This window comes from Desmodus rotundus, chromosome 12, assembly GCF_022682495.2.
Source record: "Desmodus rotundus isolate HL8 chromosome 12, HLdesRot8A.1, whole genome shotgun sequence".
Taxonomy (NCBI): Eukaryota; Metazoa; Chordata; class Mammalia; order Chiroptera; family Phyllostomidae; genus Desmodus; species Desmodus rotundus.
Window position 1 is genome coordinate 101,200,082 of NC_071398.1, and position 14,474 is coordinate 101,214,555.

Below are 14,474 nucleotides of genomic sequence, written 5' to 3' on the forward strand. Positions count from 1 at the left end.
AACAAGGTCACAGGACTTCTCACTTCCCACAGCCCCCACCGCCACGCTGCCATCTTCCTGTTAGAGCTCCCACCCTGACGTTCTGAAGCGAACGTCTCGTGTGACCTTCCCCAGCTACCCCCCCATCCGGGTCGCACTCAGAGCTCAGCCCACATTCCTTCCTCCACCCGTTCACTTCTAGGTAGAAGCCTGCAGAATAAAGGCATCGCCTCCCGGGAGGTTTGCCAAGATCCAGGAAATCAATTCAATGTACCAGAAATGTGCTGAGCACCGCTGTGTCCGAGTCCGTCCGTGGTCAAGGGGACAGAGGGGAACGCGCCAGCTCCTGCTCAAAGACGGGGCCCACACGCAGGTGACAGACCACCAGGACACGCAGAAGTCAGATCCCGCGGGGCATGGGGACGCCTCAGGGGAGGGGCCTGGTGGACATGGGCAGAGAGAAACCTGGCAAGGTGACGGAGAAGGTGACGGCAGACACACTGAGCCCAACACACCTGACACGACTTGGGGCCCCAGGGGGCTGGGAGGCTCCCACCGTGCACGTCCTCTCCCTTCTGCGGCCCGCAGCCTGCCTGCCCGGGATGCTGACGTAAAGCCCACCAGCCACGCAGATGTTATGTTATTAAGAGAATCACATTGGGTTGTTCCCATCCTGCAGGAGGACAGCCAGCGGCAAATGTCCTGGCCTGAGAGGCAAAACACTCCGACGGCTGAAGGAGCCTGCCGGCACCGGGCTCCTGCCTCGGACCCGAGCCTCTGCAGGGCCCATGGACTGGCCGGGGGGAGAAGGCAGTCCCCCCACACTCTCAAAGGCAGGGGGCAGGCCTGCCTGGTGTCCCTCCGTGTCTCTCTCTCTCTCTCTCTCTCTCTCTCCTCCACTGTACGTCCTCAGGCACAACAGTATCCAATTCCAGGTCCTAAAAAGGCCTAAAATCACACACGTTGTAACAGCCTCCTCTCTTCCCACCAGCAGGGCCTTCCCTGTCCCTTTGTAAGGGCATTGACGCCTCCTTTTGGAACACACTGCTGCTGGGCCCACCGCTGACTTCCAAGTCACCGCACGGCTTTTCTCTGACCGACTAGCAACAGTCCACGTCAGGAGCCATGCCCACGAAGGTCGCGTTTTTGCGTACAAGGTGCCACTGTGCAAAAGCAAAACGAAAGCCAGCCAAGGAACCCTTTCTTCCACAAAAGGGCCGAGGCCGGGCTTGTCCACGCACAGCCTGCCGGCCCAGCTAGGGCGCAATCTGCTCTCAAAGCCTCCCTCATGCCTGCGTGTCACCGGGCCACCAACGCAAGTTTGCAAACGCTAATCGGAAGCATTCGCCCGTCCACCGGCGCACACGTGTTAAATGCAGACACGGGCTGGGAGCCAGGAACACGGAGGAGTCGGTCCCCTTCTTCCCCCAAAGAGCCTCCCAGCTGGTGACAAAAGGGACAGCAGCGTGGTGACAATTTCAGCGACACTGGCCAGTACCAGGGTCAGAGGACAAGTTCATGGGCAGACCGCCGCCCTGTGTGGGGGCCGGGTCAGGACGCGGTCTCCCTACAGCACCCTGAGCCCCAAGACCACGACTTGCTCACCACGGAAGCCACGGGACGGCACGTATCTCACATCTGTAAGTTCGCTGCACGAACAGAAATCCCAGTCCATGGGCATCTCCTCTTGGACCAGAGGCTGGGCCACCACACAGCCAGCGCCTCACTCGAGCTCCAGCCCTAACCCACTTTGTCACCTGGGGCACGTAATTCGAGGGGAGATGTAAATCTAGGTCCCGAAAATCCTGCAGGAAAAGCCGAGGTCCAGTCTCCCAGGGAAGGAAACAGGATGGGTGGGGTGGAGCAAGGTGGGGTGCAACTTGGTCAGCAACACCCCAGGGTAGATGAGTGGGAGTCCTGCCTGGGTCCCAGGAGGACCCGGCGCTCCGGGGACTTCGCTCCTGGGCCCTGCTTTGCGGGGGCCGGGGGCGGGGAGCACTTGGGCAGCGGGATCGCTCGGTCTCTCTGTGGAAGCAGTTTCTGGGGGGTCTGCACATGCCCTGCTTTCCCAACGACCCCAAACCCTCCCGTGCTGAGCCTCTGAAGGGCAGGGTGGTGGGACGGACGCCCACCGCGGGGCAGTGTGAGCGCGGGCGATGGGCACCCATCTGCTCGTCCGATCAACACCGTGCGACTGCGGCACCCCGGTCAGGACAGAGGAACACAAAATGGGAAGGTCTCAAGTCACAACCCAGAGATTGGGGCAAAACCAAGCATGAACCCCCTTGGTCCCTCAGTGCCATGGAGCACGGGGCGACGGTTCCTCCTGCCATCAAAGACAAGGCCGGTGTGCTGCGTGTGCCGATGGCTGCCAGACACGACGTCTGGGAGGGACGCGCACAGGAAGTGCCTTCAGACTCACGGGCCGCCCCGCCCCCACGGGCCGGCTCTCACCTGTAGATGGGGTCCTGCATCACCAGCATCTTGCTCTCATCCCACGTCCACTCCTTCTTCTGCAACAAGAGAGACTGTAAATGAGTGAGTTAGGCTTGTCCTCAGCTGCGGGGGCAGGGCACACACTGAGCTGCGGACCCCAGGAAACACGGCCTGACCACGCCCCCGCCCCGCCTCCTGCCAGTGGTGGTTGCAAAGGACATGTGCAAACACCAAGTGCGGGTCTCCTTGCCCCCGCCTGCACTTGAGGAGAGGGTCTCTGGGGCACAGAGGCCAACTGGGTCGGAATGTCACAGAGGAGCAGGAGGAGGGAGCGCTGTCCAGTGGCAGGAGACACAGGCGCCGCTGCCCCCCCTCGAAGGTGGGGTCAGCGGCAGGCACTGCCTGTGGAGCGGCTTCTCTCTGAAGCCCTGAAGAGATCAGCACAGGCCCAGCAATGTGGCGGGAGGAGAGCGGGACGGCCTGGCTCAGCCGCGCTCCACCCTGGCCAGCTGGCCTGTGGTCCTGCCTGAGCACAACCCCGCTCTTTTGCAGGACCAGCGTGAGAAAGGCCGTCTCCTGGGATGGCCGAGAGGTTTACGAGGGTGCAGGGCGTCAGGCAGGGCCTGAGGGCCCCATGTCCTGTGGGCTGTGACTCTCGGAGGTCACCACTCAGGGTGCAGTGATTCTCAGCAGCTCGCTCCCTCTGCTCCACCTCCCCAGACAGAGAAACGGAGGGAGGACCAGTCCTGCCCCCGACACTCACAGCTGTGGCCACCGTCCGAGAGGGGCTGTGATGGCCACGAGCACAGCCGGTTCTGCTGCAAGGGCCCACGGCCAACAGCCAGCCACCCGTCCTGCCCAGTGGGGATCTGTCCGGGACAACGAAGCCCTTCCGGAATGTCTTCTGTGGGGACCCACAGGGTCACGGGTCTGTGAGAGAGACCACGTGCAGCAGGCCCGCTAGGGCCTCTGCAGAAAAGTCCCCGGGACGAGCTCAGGGCCGGCCTTCCTCACTCAGACCCCACTCCGCCGCGAACGCCGTGACCCCAGGCTTCTATGGCACACCGCCACCTGAAGAGGCTGGCAGCGGGACGGTGCTCGGGCCACAGCTGAAGAGAACGTGGGACCGAGGGACATCAAAGTACAAGCCCAGCATCCCCACAGCTGCGTTCGCACCACAACCCTGAGCCTCCCAGGTGTCTGGGGCCCCCGTCGGTGGGCAGTGTCATTGTTGTTACATAGTAGTTACTATTGTGTCGCTGTTGTTACATTGTTGTTACTGTATCGTTATTACAGCTACAACTGCATAGTCGTTACTGTTACGTGGGTATTGTTATTACACAGTTGTTATTATTATATAGTTGTTACTGTACTGTTATTACATGATCATTATCACTTCAGGGTTATTATCATTACATAGTTATCACTGTAGAGTTGAAGCTCAGGGAGGCAGTCGCCACCAGGGACCACATGGCCAGGAAGGGCAGAGCCAGGACTAGAACCTGGGTCTTCACTCAGCCCAGGGACCTCCCCACACGTCCGGCTGGCTGGGCAGAGATCAGTCTGCAGTTCAAGGGTGGAGGCACCAATCAGTGGACAGTGTCAGGCAGGGAGGAGCCTCAGGTCGCACTCGCCTGGGACCCAGGGCTGCGTGTCACCGAGGACCAGCACAGCCATTTCTGCACCTACAGCTGCCTGGCCAGGGGGCTAGCTCCTGACCTGGCCTGGACAGCCACCGCCGAGACCTGCCGAGGGTCCCTTTCATTGGTGACAAGGGAGCGTGTCCCCTCTCCATCCCACAGACACACAGAGGGGCGGTGTCAGCACTCCCACACCCCCGAGGGCTGTCCCGTGGCAGCAAGAGGCACAAAGGCTGGTGGCTGTCAATGAGCTCCCGTCTGTCAGAGGCAGTGTCCCCCAAACACTGTGATTCCAGGTGCGGCCCAGCGCTCAGTGGGCCCTGGAGCAAACGCCAGGCGGGGGCGAAGGGACAGGCCCAAGGCATCTCGGCAGGCCTGTCCGATCCCTGCTCCAGCCAGCGGCAGCCTGCGCCCCTCTCCGCTCCCCGCCGGGTCCTGGTGCAGAGCTGCTCACCTTTTTCTTCTTCTTCAGGATCACTTTCACCCCGTCCACCGAGACCATGATGCTCACTTTCTTCTTCTTGATGTTCTTGGCTTTGAACTCGTACTGTGGGAGGGAAGGGACCGAGAAGCACAGTCAGAGCAGAGCGCCGGCCGGCCTGCTGCTCCCAACTGGGACGACGGGGTCCTGCGGACTAGGGGCACCGGGGCGAGTGGGCGGGCGGCAGCTCGGGCACCCTGGGTGGGAACAGCGACTCTGCACGGCCATCGGTCTCACCGCTCAGCCCTCGGCAGGACCACAGAAAGGACCTGGTGTCCCTAACGACAACGTGAAAGCAGAGCCTACCGGGAAAACCTCGTCAGGAGTCCAGAACCGTCCCTGGGCCGTGACGCTTGCTGCTGTGGTTTTAGAGACTCAGCGCAGCGCTCCCCACGCCGTCGCCCCTTCCCCGCTGAACCGGGGGGTCCTCGGCTGCTCCCTCGTCTCCTCCCACACCCTTCTCCTCCCACCCCAGCAGCGGAGTGGATCAGCACACGGGGCTGAAACCTCTGCCAACACGGTGCCACCCTTCCAGCCCCAGGCTCAGCAAGCAGATGCCCGCAAACCAGGCCCTGACCCGGCTCGTGGTTCCAGAAGAATCTCTCAGCCCCCTGCCAGCGCCGCTAAAACCGGTTTCCCTGGCCTGAGTCTTCGCCACCTCGGCCTGCCTGTAACACCTCATCTTACAGACCCAAAGCACCACTGAACTTCCCTCCAGAACAGGAAACAGCTCTGACGGGAGCCCCGTGGACGCACCCCTGGGGCTCACGTGGGGTCTGTGTGACCGAAGGGACAGAGACAGCACAGGCGTCCTCGTTGCTGCAGCAGGGGGCGCTCTGCACGCTTCCAGGTGCCTGGCCAGAGAGGCCCAGCCCGCTGCCAGGGCCCCAGGGCCCCGGGGCCGACACTCTGACCTGCCCCTCCCGCCTGAGGCCGGGTGACCCGACCATCTCCCAGCGAAGGGCAGGAGCTCTGCCGAGACCCACTGAGGTGAGAGGAAGCCAGTATCTGAACCGTGCCCTTCACCGGGAAGCCGTGCCCCTGTGCTCGTGGCGTGAGGGGGACAGAAAGCAGCGGGGGAACGGGGGGACAGGAGTGACCAGAACAGCAGAGATGGGGTTCACGGGACCAGCCCCCCTTCGCCCAGGCTCGCGGCTCTGAGGGCAGGCTTGCTCGGGAGGAAGCATCTGTGTTCCGCGGGAGAGGAGCCAGCTGCCTGGGCTGCGCCTGGGCTGGAGGACAGACAGGACGCTGGCGCCACCGTCTGCGGCTCAGGCCAGCCCCCCACAAAGCCCGCGCAGCTCCGGAGTCTGTGCCAACGGGTCTGGCTCGGCTCCGGTGTGGCCGGACCGACCTGGTAGGCTTGCTTTGCTAGCCAGAGCCCTGGCGACACGGACAGACGACGCCCTGCAGGACCCACCTTCTGGGAACAAAACAAGCCAAGTCCTGGAACACTGACCACTGACCAGAAAGACCAAGGTCAAGTTCTGGTCCACAAGCAGAGGCCCAGGCCTGCACTGGACGCAGTGTGCTATGCCGGCCGCGAGGCCCTGCAGGGAGTGGGCTCCAGACCCAGCAGGAGCCAGGAGCACACACTCAGCGAGCAACACAGGGACAGCACCTCCCGACACCCCAGCACTGGGGACGCCTCCCATCCTGGTGTCTCGTCCCAGGCAGGGCGCGTCCGGGAGGGGAGCAGCTCATCGGTCTTAGCCGAGCGTGGTCTGCGAGGCGCTGAGGCCACAGCACAGAGCACAGGGACCAGTGCTAGCATCTGAAGGTCACGGGCAAGGGCTGGGCCCCGCTCACTCACACCCGCACGTGCCCACTCTCTCTCAGCCACGCACGCTCACGCTCACTGCACAGGCTGCCCCACAGCAGCGTCCCCATCCCCGAGGGAGCCTGGGTCATGATGTGGCCCCTTGTCCCCAAGTGGGGGTTTGTAGAGCTGAGGGAGGGGCTCTCGCTCAGCTGTGCTCACGGCCACCCCAGACAAGCCTGCGGCTCTGCTGCCCAGGACGCTCACGAGACGTTTCCACAGGAAGGCAGGTGGTGCCGTGACAGTCGACCTCACCTGCCCGCAGCCATGGCTGCCCGGCGGGAGCACCTCGGCCGGGCGCCCTGCCACACAGGGCTCGTGGGACACTCTTCTGCCCCTCCCACCGGCAAGTTTAGTGACTCGGGCAGCAACAAGACACAAAATCTGGGCCCCCCACGTGAACCCCACGTTCCCGGGGGCACTGCCCTCCACCACCCAAAGGCGGAGGCAGCCCGCAGCCGCGGGGGGACAGACGGACGGATGGGCGGTGTGGTGCGTGCACTCCACAGTGGGTGTCGCTCCGCCAGAAGCAGACGGGTGTTCTGACAGTGGCCACAACGTGGCCGCAGCTCGAGCACGCCATGCTCAGCGATGACAGGAGCTCACCACGAGAGGACAAATGCTCTGATTCCGCTGACGCAAGGCAGGTCAGTGGGAGCAGTGAAGTTCAAAGGCAGAGCGGGGGCTGCTCTGCTTATCGTCCAGCATCGTGCTGCCTCCCGGGCCCAGAATCCCGGCTCCCTGAAACAAAGGCATTGAGCACGTGTGTGGTGCGGCCTGTGGGCACCTGTCTGGCCGCAGGGGAAGAGGAGGAGCAGCTCATTGGAAATTTAACGTCACGGGGCCAGGGCCACCCTCGGCCTGCCACCTCCTCAGGTTCCTTCTCACACGAACATCATCCTCATTTCCTCTGTGGCTTCCTTGAGCTCCACACCCAGGGAAGGGCCCCGAACGCAGAGGGTCAGAGAGATCCAGAAGGGGCCCTCGCACACAAGGAGGGCACCTTGACGTCTGGTGTTGTCTGGAGCATTGAGAAGCGGGAGACAGAGTTGTCCCAGGGGAGGAGGCACTTCAGAGTCACATTAGCCAGGCCCTCGGGGGCCCACCATGGCAGCCTCAAGGGTAGAAGAGGGGCCTGCATGGTGGCCGCTCCCACGGAGACAGGACCGGCGGGAGCACAGCTGCTGTGTCCCCTGCCCAGAGAATGGTGTCCAGCCACCAGGATGACATGAAAACAGCCCAGAGAGCTCCCCGCCCCTCTGCTACCAAGGCCACCTTGAGCTCAAGGCCACCCACTGCCAGAAGGAAGGGCCTTCCCCCAACCCTGACCATGTGGCACCGTGACCTTGGACTTGCAGCCCCCCATGGTGCAGACCGAGTGTCTGCCGTTCACCGCCCGGCCTGTGGCAGCCCAGACAGACTGGGACCGTGCTCACGAGAGCCTTACTTCCGCCCACGCCCCTCAACTCGTGGGTCCAAATCAACGTTAGTCCACGAAGCGTCCGCCTTGCGAACACGCCACCTGCAACACGTCGTCACTGCCGGACCCTGGAGGAAACCCGCCTTGAAGGCGTGTTTTAGAGGCCACAGGCCAACTGTGTCACTAGGGTCCCGTTCCTGTGTGAGCACAGCCGTGGTTTTTGCTGGGAGAGCCACAAGGCGGCTCACCGAGACAGGCGGCCCTTGGCCTCGGTTCTCAGCGACTTTCAGCCGTTAAAAGAATTCAAACACTCTACGTCCTGACGGGAGGCAAAAGACCGAGAGGTAAGACCTGAGAGAGGAGAACCAAAACCTAGAGTGGGTGGCCGGCAAACTCAGGGTGCAGCCTTCCCAGACACCTCCCCCCCCCCGCCCCGCGTCAGCTGACCGCACCGGGTGGCGGTGGTGGGCAAGTCGGGCGGGCTGCAGGCTCACACCGCACCCACGTGTGCACGCGGCACTGTGGCCACACTCGGCGTCTCTATCACGCGTTGCTGCCTAATCGGACCCTGGCTCCAACCCACTGGTCCCGACCTGCGTGTCTTGGCACTGACACCGAGAGTGTGAAGAGCAGGCCCGTGAACCTGGGCCCAGCGTGCACACTAGCCAACGCTGTGGCGGGCGTCACGTCAGGGCTCCCGCGGGTGCCCTTCTGACAGAGCGGGCCTGGAGATCGGTGTCCACCCTCGTTCCTCCGTGGATGGGGGACGTGGCTTCACAGGGCTCCCACCCTGCGGACCGGAAAACCCGGGCTCTCGAGTCGAAGCCGCGCGAGGCAGGGCTTACGTCACGATCACACACTCGCTCCGCACACACCAGCGGCCCCGAACCACGGCACAAACCCACCTGCTTCCCTCTCAGGCACACGCAGCAGCAGCTCCAGGTGCTGATGGCAGCCTTAACCTGGGCTCCGTCACGGCCAGAAAACCCGGCAGCTCCATGGGCACCGAGCCCATTCCTACCCACGAGCTCCCTCCCTCCAGGGAGAAACCATCACCGACTTCCAAAGGGGGAAGCCACAGGGGTGGCTGCAGGGGACCGGACGCGGACAGCGCGAGGGGACAGGCCGTGTGACGGGGCCTCGGCTCCTCGCAGACGGGCAAGTGCAAGCAGGCGGGCACCGATGCGACCCAGGCACACGAGGGTGGCACTTCGTCCCGAAAGGCACCCCGCTGCCCCTTGTGCCCGGTCTGACCTAGGAAAATGAACCAGCTCCCCTTCAATAACACCTGCTTCCCTACTGGACGTACAGCCGGGAATGGTTTAGTGCTTTTTAAAACACTTAACACTCTTCAAAGGCGCCCGGCTCCATCTGTTTATATACTGTGAACTTAACCTAGTGCAAGTCAATTTGAATGACTTTTTGGCAGTTCAACTAAGAAAAAAGTGCTCTCACACGCAGTCGAATCGCACACGAGGACGTGAGGGCCGAGCCACAGCCGTGTGCACGCTGAGTGATGCGGCCGCACTTACGAAAATGGGCGCAAAGAAGCTGGCAAAGCCCAACGATTACCTAAGAGTTGAACTAAATATTTGCAAAAGCGTTCACGGAAATGCGAATTCACAGACAAGGGGCCTGGCCACCCGCAGCCGCCTCTGTTCATACGGACTGACAGACCGCCTTGGTCCAGTCGGGAGGCCCCTGTGCTTGCCGAGGGACCGCAGCCTTGCAGGTGTGTGCAGTCCATCAGCCGATGTACAGCCCCGGAAAATCTCGGGAACGCCTTTCTGGATGTGGGAGAGTCTTTTCAAAGACTGAACACGTCATCCGACTCGGTCCCCCAAACAGAACCCAGCTCAGGAAAGACAAGTGCCCCCGGGTCCTTGGGGCCTCGGGCTCCTGTCCCAACGGTGAGGCCTCAGGGCCCACAGCCTGTGTCTTCCCGCCCCCGAGCCACAGCCAGGAGGTAAATCACAAAGCTCAAAGGCTGTGGGAAGGGTCCCGTGGAACCCACCCAATGTCATCCCCACACCCGCCACCCGTGTCACACCCCCACAGCTGCTACACACACCGAACCTCAGCACATGGCCACGAGGAGCCCTACTGACCCCAGCAGCAGACCTGTTTGTGGGCACCCCCCACAACTCCCACGCAGGGAGCAGCATAAAGAAACACAGATGGAGAAAGAGCGCCAACACCGATCAGAATGCCACCCAGGCCCGAGGCAGGTCAGACAGGTGCTAGGGCCAGGGGCTGCGCACCGCAGACCGCGGGCCTGGCCTGAGACACACTCCTGGAGCCGAGGGTTGAGCCATGGGTGGGAGACACATGGACACCCGGTGTCCACCTGGACATGAGGCGAGGTGGGCAAGCTGCCTGGATGGGAGCGGAGGGCCCGTGGGAAGGTCACAGCCCAAGGCCTCCCAGCCCCTGAGGCTGTGCTGAAATCAATTCCCCGTCATCAGCACCCACGTCCCACCAGGCCCTGTGGGAGGGACCGGCGAGGGCGTCACTGTGACCGCAGAGCATGCGGAAAGCATCTGCTGTGGCCCCTACTCCCAGGCCGCAGACCGGCGGGAAGGGCTGGGCCGGTGTGTGACAGCTCTGGCTCGGCGTCATAAGCACTGCGTGGTTAAGGGGCTGTAGAACGAGGGGTTTGCCCGGGAGACCAGGAAGGGGGCCCGGAGGGCTGGGGGCCAGGCAGCCCGAGAGGCAGGGGCGTGGGGGGCACAGCGGCCTCCAGAGCCCTGTCTGTGGAGCTCAGGGACGCAGCCAGCCGCACTGCGCCTGCAGGAAGTGAGCGCGGGAGAGGTCAGAAACAAGGGCGGAACACGGCCAGCTTTGGAACAAGCAAAACAAGGCAATAAATCTGGTAGGGAACAGAGAGCCGACCTCTGCGACACTTCGATAAAGAAGGCACACCCACGGCCAGCAGAGAGAGTGTGGAGAGAGGAGTGCCACATGAGGTCCTCACCCGTGGCTCGCAGCCACAACAGCCACGGCCGTGAGGGGGGTGAGCTCACGCCGGGTCCCACACCCGCAGTGGGTGGCTCCTCCCCCATCAGCTGTCACACCTGTGCCAGACGGGAACCTGGGCACCTGACTCTGACAGGGAAAATCACACACAGAAGCCCAGGGCCCCCACTGTCTCCCCGCATCTCTACTGCCCGGCTCTGGGCAACCCCACCCCCCAGTCACCTTTCTAAACTCTCCTCCGACCAGAGGCTCTGCGGCTCCTGCGTGGACTCGAGGCCTGAATGTGGGCCTGTGCGATGAGCTGAGACTTCAATACTGTGGGTGCCCCTGCCCCCCAGCAGGGCCTTCACCCCCAACACCCACGACTCCCAACCACTCTCTGGGAGCGACCTCACGCAGGAGCAGTCTCACCTGCAGGTGCTGTGGAGCGCACAGGGCGCTGGCCGACGGAGGGCCCGGGATGCCAGAGCGGCACCTCCCACGGCGGGGCAGTACCAGCAGCCACACCTGGCCCTCGGTGGCAGGTGAGAGAGACAGCAAGGGCCCCCCAGGCTCAGCCCAGTGCACGAGGGACCCGCAGGCTGCAGGGAAACAGCTCCTGCATCACCAGCTGCTCTGCTCTTCGGAGACGAGACACACTGTCACCCCACACGGAAGCCGCACGTGTGAGCATGGGGGCGTGTGTCGAAGAGGATGGGGGAGCAAGGAGCCGAGGGGCAAACGTAGCAGAGCAGGTCTGGGAAGGCGGGGCTTTGCACGCCGGGGTCAGGGAGGGGTCGGTCATTCTGCCCCACGTCAGCGTGTTGTCCGGCCAACGGCCCTGGGCCCCCGGCCCCGAGACTCTGGTGCAGGTGACAAAGACCTTACAGGGGGAGGAAGCAGCCCCTCAGGAGACTGAGTCCAGTCCACAGCCGCCGAGCGTCCCCCTGTCCGTCGGAGGAGACAGGACAGTTGCCGGATGCTGAGCCACCCCCATGCCGGTTCTCTCCGTGCTTGCCCACCTCGGTCCCCCTCGCCTGCCCGGCGCTCCTGCGGGAGGGGTGGGGGCCTGGTCTGTGTCCCCGTTTCTGCGAGACACTCAGGCCCTCCTCCGTGAGTGACCACATTGTGGCAGAGGCCCTCCTCCCCCAGAGGGTCCACCTGACCTCGCCCGCCACCCACGGCCACGGACTCCCGCCCTGACAGCAGTGCACACAGCAGTGAAAGGTCACGAAGAAGAGGTCAGGGGCAGAGGCGGGGACAGCTCAGAGCAGTGAGCTAAAAGCTTCACCAGCTAAGGGCCAACACCCCGCGTCCCTGCTGGGCCACCGGCCCAGGTCCGGCAGAGCCGGCGAACGGCTGAGGGACGGGAGAAGCACTGGGGCCTCAGCTGGACCGGGCCGGCGGGCACAGGCGGGCACAGAGAGCACGCCGACCAGCTTTCAGGGAAAGAGCCACTGTGGCCAGTCTCCCAGAAAGGACGGCGGTGACCGATCTGTAATGCAAACGGAGCCCCTCCAAATGCTCCTCAGGGTCACCGTGAGCCCTTCCTAGTACTTTGGGCCAGCTGCTAGCTCACCCTCAGGCCTGTCAGCCTGCCCGGGGCTCCGCCCACTCCCTAAAGGGCCTTCACAGGAAGAGCATTTTTGCAGCACCGCTCACAGCGTGGGACCACCGAGAACAGACCACAGAGGGCTGCCCCGCAGAGGAAGCAGGACCGGAGGAAAGAATGGGGCTTGAGAAAGGCCTGGATCCGAAGCCCGGATAGGGGTCTCCCGGCTGTGTGAGCCCAGGGGCGGAGTTCACATGGGCCTCGGCTTCCCCACTGCAGGTGGTGGGCAGCAGTCCCCCCCCCAGCACCACCCACTGCGTGGGCAGCACAGCCTGTGGCCCGTGACCTGCGCTGCTCCACGAAGGAAGAAGCCATCCGTCCCCCTCTCCCAGGACCCTCAGGGCCCCAGCCTCTCCCAACCTGCGGCCCCTGCAGGACACAGTCACAGCCTGCCTGGTGTCCTGCCTGCTGATGACCAAAGTGCTTGCCCCTTCCTGGCCCCTCTGGACGCAGTCTCAGCTCTGCTCCCTGCCCCTCTGCGCTCCCTCCCCTAGAGCTGATTCAGGACCCTCCACCTCGGTGGAGCTGGACAGCCGTCAGCTCTAGCCTTCCTCTGGGAACCCCACTGACCGGTGAGCCGTGCGCTCCCCTCCAGGGCCCCCACGGACGGCCCTGAGCCAGGAGCCAGCAGGCTGGCCCGCGCCCCGGGAAGCAGCTCAGGAGTCTGAATGAAACGTCTGCTCCATCAGCTGGAAACACCGGTTTGCTTCCCTGGGACAAGAACTGACACGTGTGAGGTCAGCACAGGGCGTGCGGGGGCGGGAAGGGCTGTGCGCCCCTTCTCTCCAGGGCAGCTCGGGTCATTCCCAACCAGAGCACCCTCCTAACCCACTCCTGGTCCCCAGAAACCCCAGCCCCAGGAGGCCCCGACTTCAGAAAACTGGGAGCAAGGACGCAGATATCTCATCAGAAGCTCCTGCGAGACAGTGCGAGAGGGGAGTAGTAACGGGCCGAGCTCCGGAATGTGGAGGCGGCGTCTGTGTGAACCGGGAAGCGCTGCAGACGTGCCAGGGGCTGAGTCCTCTCCGCGGAGCGTCCAGGGGGCGCAGAGAGGGCGGGGGCTGGCGCAGGCCTCCCGTGGCGCCCTGCAACAGGGCTCGCTGCAGGCACGGCAGCAATCAGCTCGTCCAAGCGCTGCGCTCCCACCCACCCTGGGGCACCAGGGAGCCGCTGGGCATGTGGAAAATCGAGAGGCCCCCGGCTGAAGCTGCTGGGTTATCTGTTACTGGACCTGGCACAGCGCGTGGCTGCAGGCTGGGCCGAGAGAACCACCCGGCGCCCCCACCCCCACGCTGGGCAGGAGCCAACTCTCTGCCCGAAGCTCCTGGCAGCGGGAGCCAAAGGGAACGGCGGAGCTTATGCCCGGAGAGCCCACACCCCACGCTGGTGCATTCCGGGGACAAAGCCCTCCAGCTGCAGGAGCTGGTCCGGAGATGGAGGGCCTTTATGCAGGTCTCCAGGGAGACGACGCAGACGCTGTTACCAGAGGAACCGTTGCCACCGTCCATTGTCCATCACCCCTGATGAAAGGCCAAGGGGTGCGGGGGTGGGGAGCACGGGGGGCGGAGGAGAAAACTGGGAGAACTGGAGTTAAGACGGGAGAATGCACTGAGGTTTGTCCCCTAAAGTCTAGTGTGGGGGGTGTGCCGAGACCTCCGCCCCCACAGCGTGCGGACGGGGGCATGAGGACGGGGCGGGGGGGGGGGGGGGGCGGGCTGCTGCTTGTGTCAGCGAGTGGGGGCGAGTCCAGCAGCACCCGGAATGGCTGGCCCGTCTGCCGGGCCCCAGGCTCTGCAGAGGACCACGGGGGCCCGCGGGTCTCAGCATGGTCCCGGCCACCTCGCAGTGGCAGGGTCCAAGGAAACTGGTACACGCGGTCCGTCCCTCCCTCCTCCCTGCTGAAGACCCCTCCTCAGGTAGGAGGGGCGGACAAAGCCCCTCTGCTGTCTGCTCCCGCCTCTGGGGCCTACTGTCAACAGTGCCTGCTCCTAACCCAGTGGGAGCCACACACGGGGTAGCAGGCAGGTCCCGAAAGTGACCAGCACAGACGCGCACCCAGGTCACGGCAGTCCCAGTGACCTCGGTCATTCCGTGGGGACGACGGCCTCAGTCCATGTCATGGGCGTAAGCCT

The 14,474-nt window shown here is 63.9% G+C and overlaps 1 protein-coding gene across 3 annotated transcripts in view; it reads right to left on the reverse strand.

The window, feature by feature from the left end:
• Positions 1-14,474, reverse strand: part of NOS1AP (nitric oxide synthase 1 adaptor protein) — a 91,829-nt gene that overhangs the window by 26,167 nt on the left and 51,188 nt on the right. The window contains exons 1-3 of one of the 3 annotated variants that reach the window (XM_024553985.4): positions 5,114-5,224; positions 4,510-4,602; positions 2,434-2,507 (exon numbers count right to left, since the gene is read on the reverse strand). In XM_024553985.4, the coding sequence (XP_024409753.3) occupies positions 2,434-2,507; positions 4,510-4,602; positions 5,114-5,218 (272 nt within the window). In that variant the 5' untranslated portion in view covers positions 5,219-5,224. Of the gene's footprint in view, positions 1-2,433; positions 2,508-4,509; positions 4,603-5,113; positions 5,225-14,474 lie in introns of those variants that run through there. The other 2 variants (XM_053914742.1, XM_053914743.2) reach the window with 2 other exon arrangements.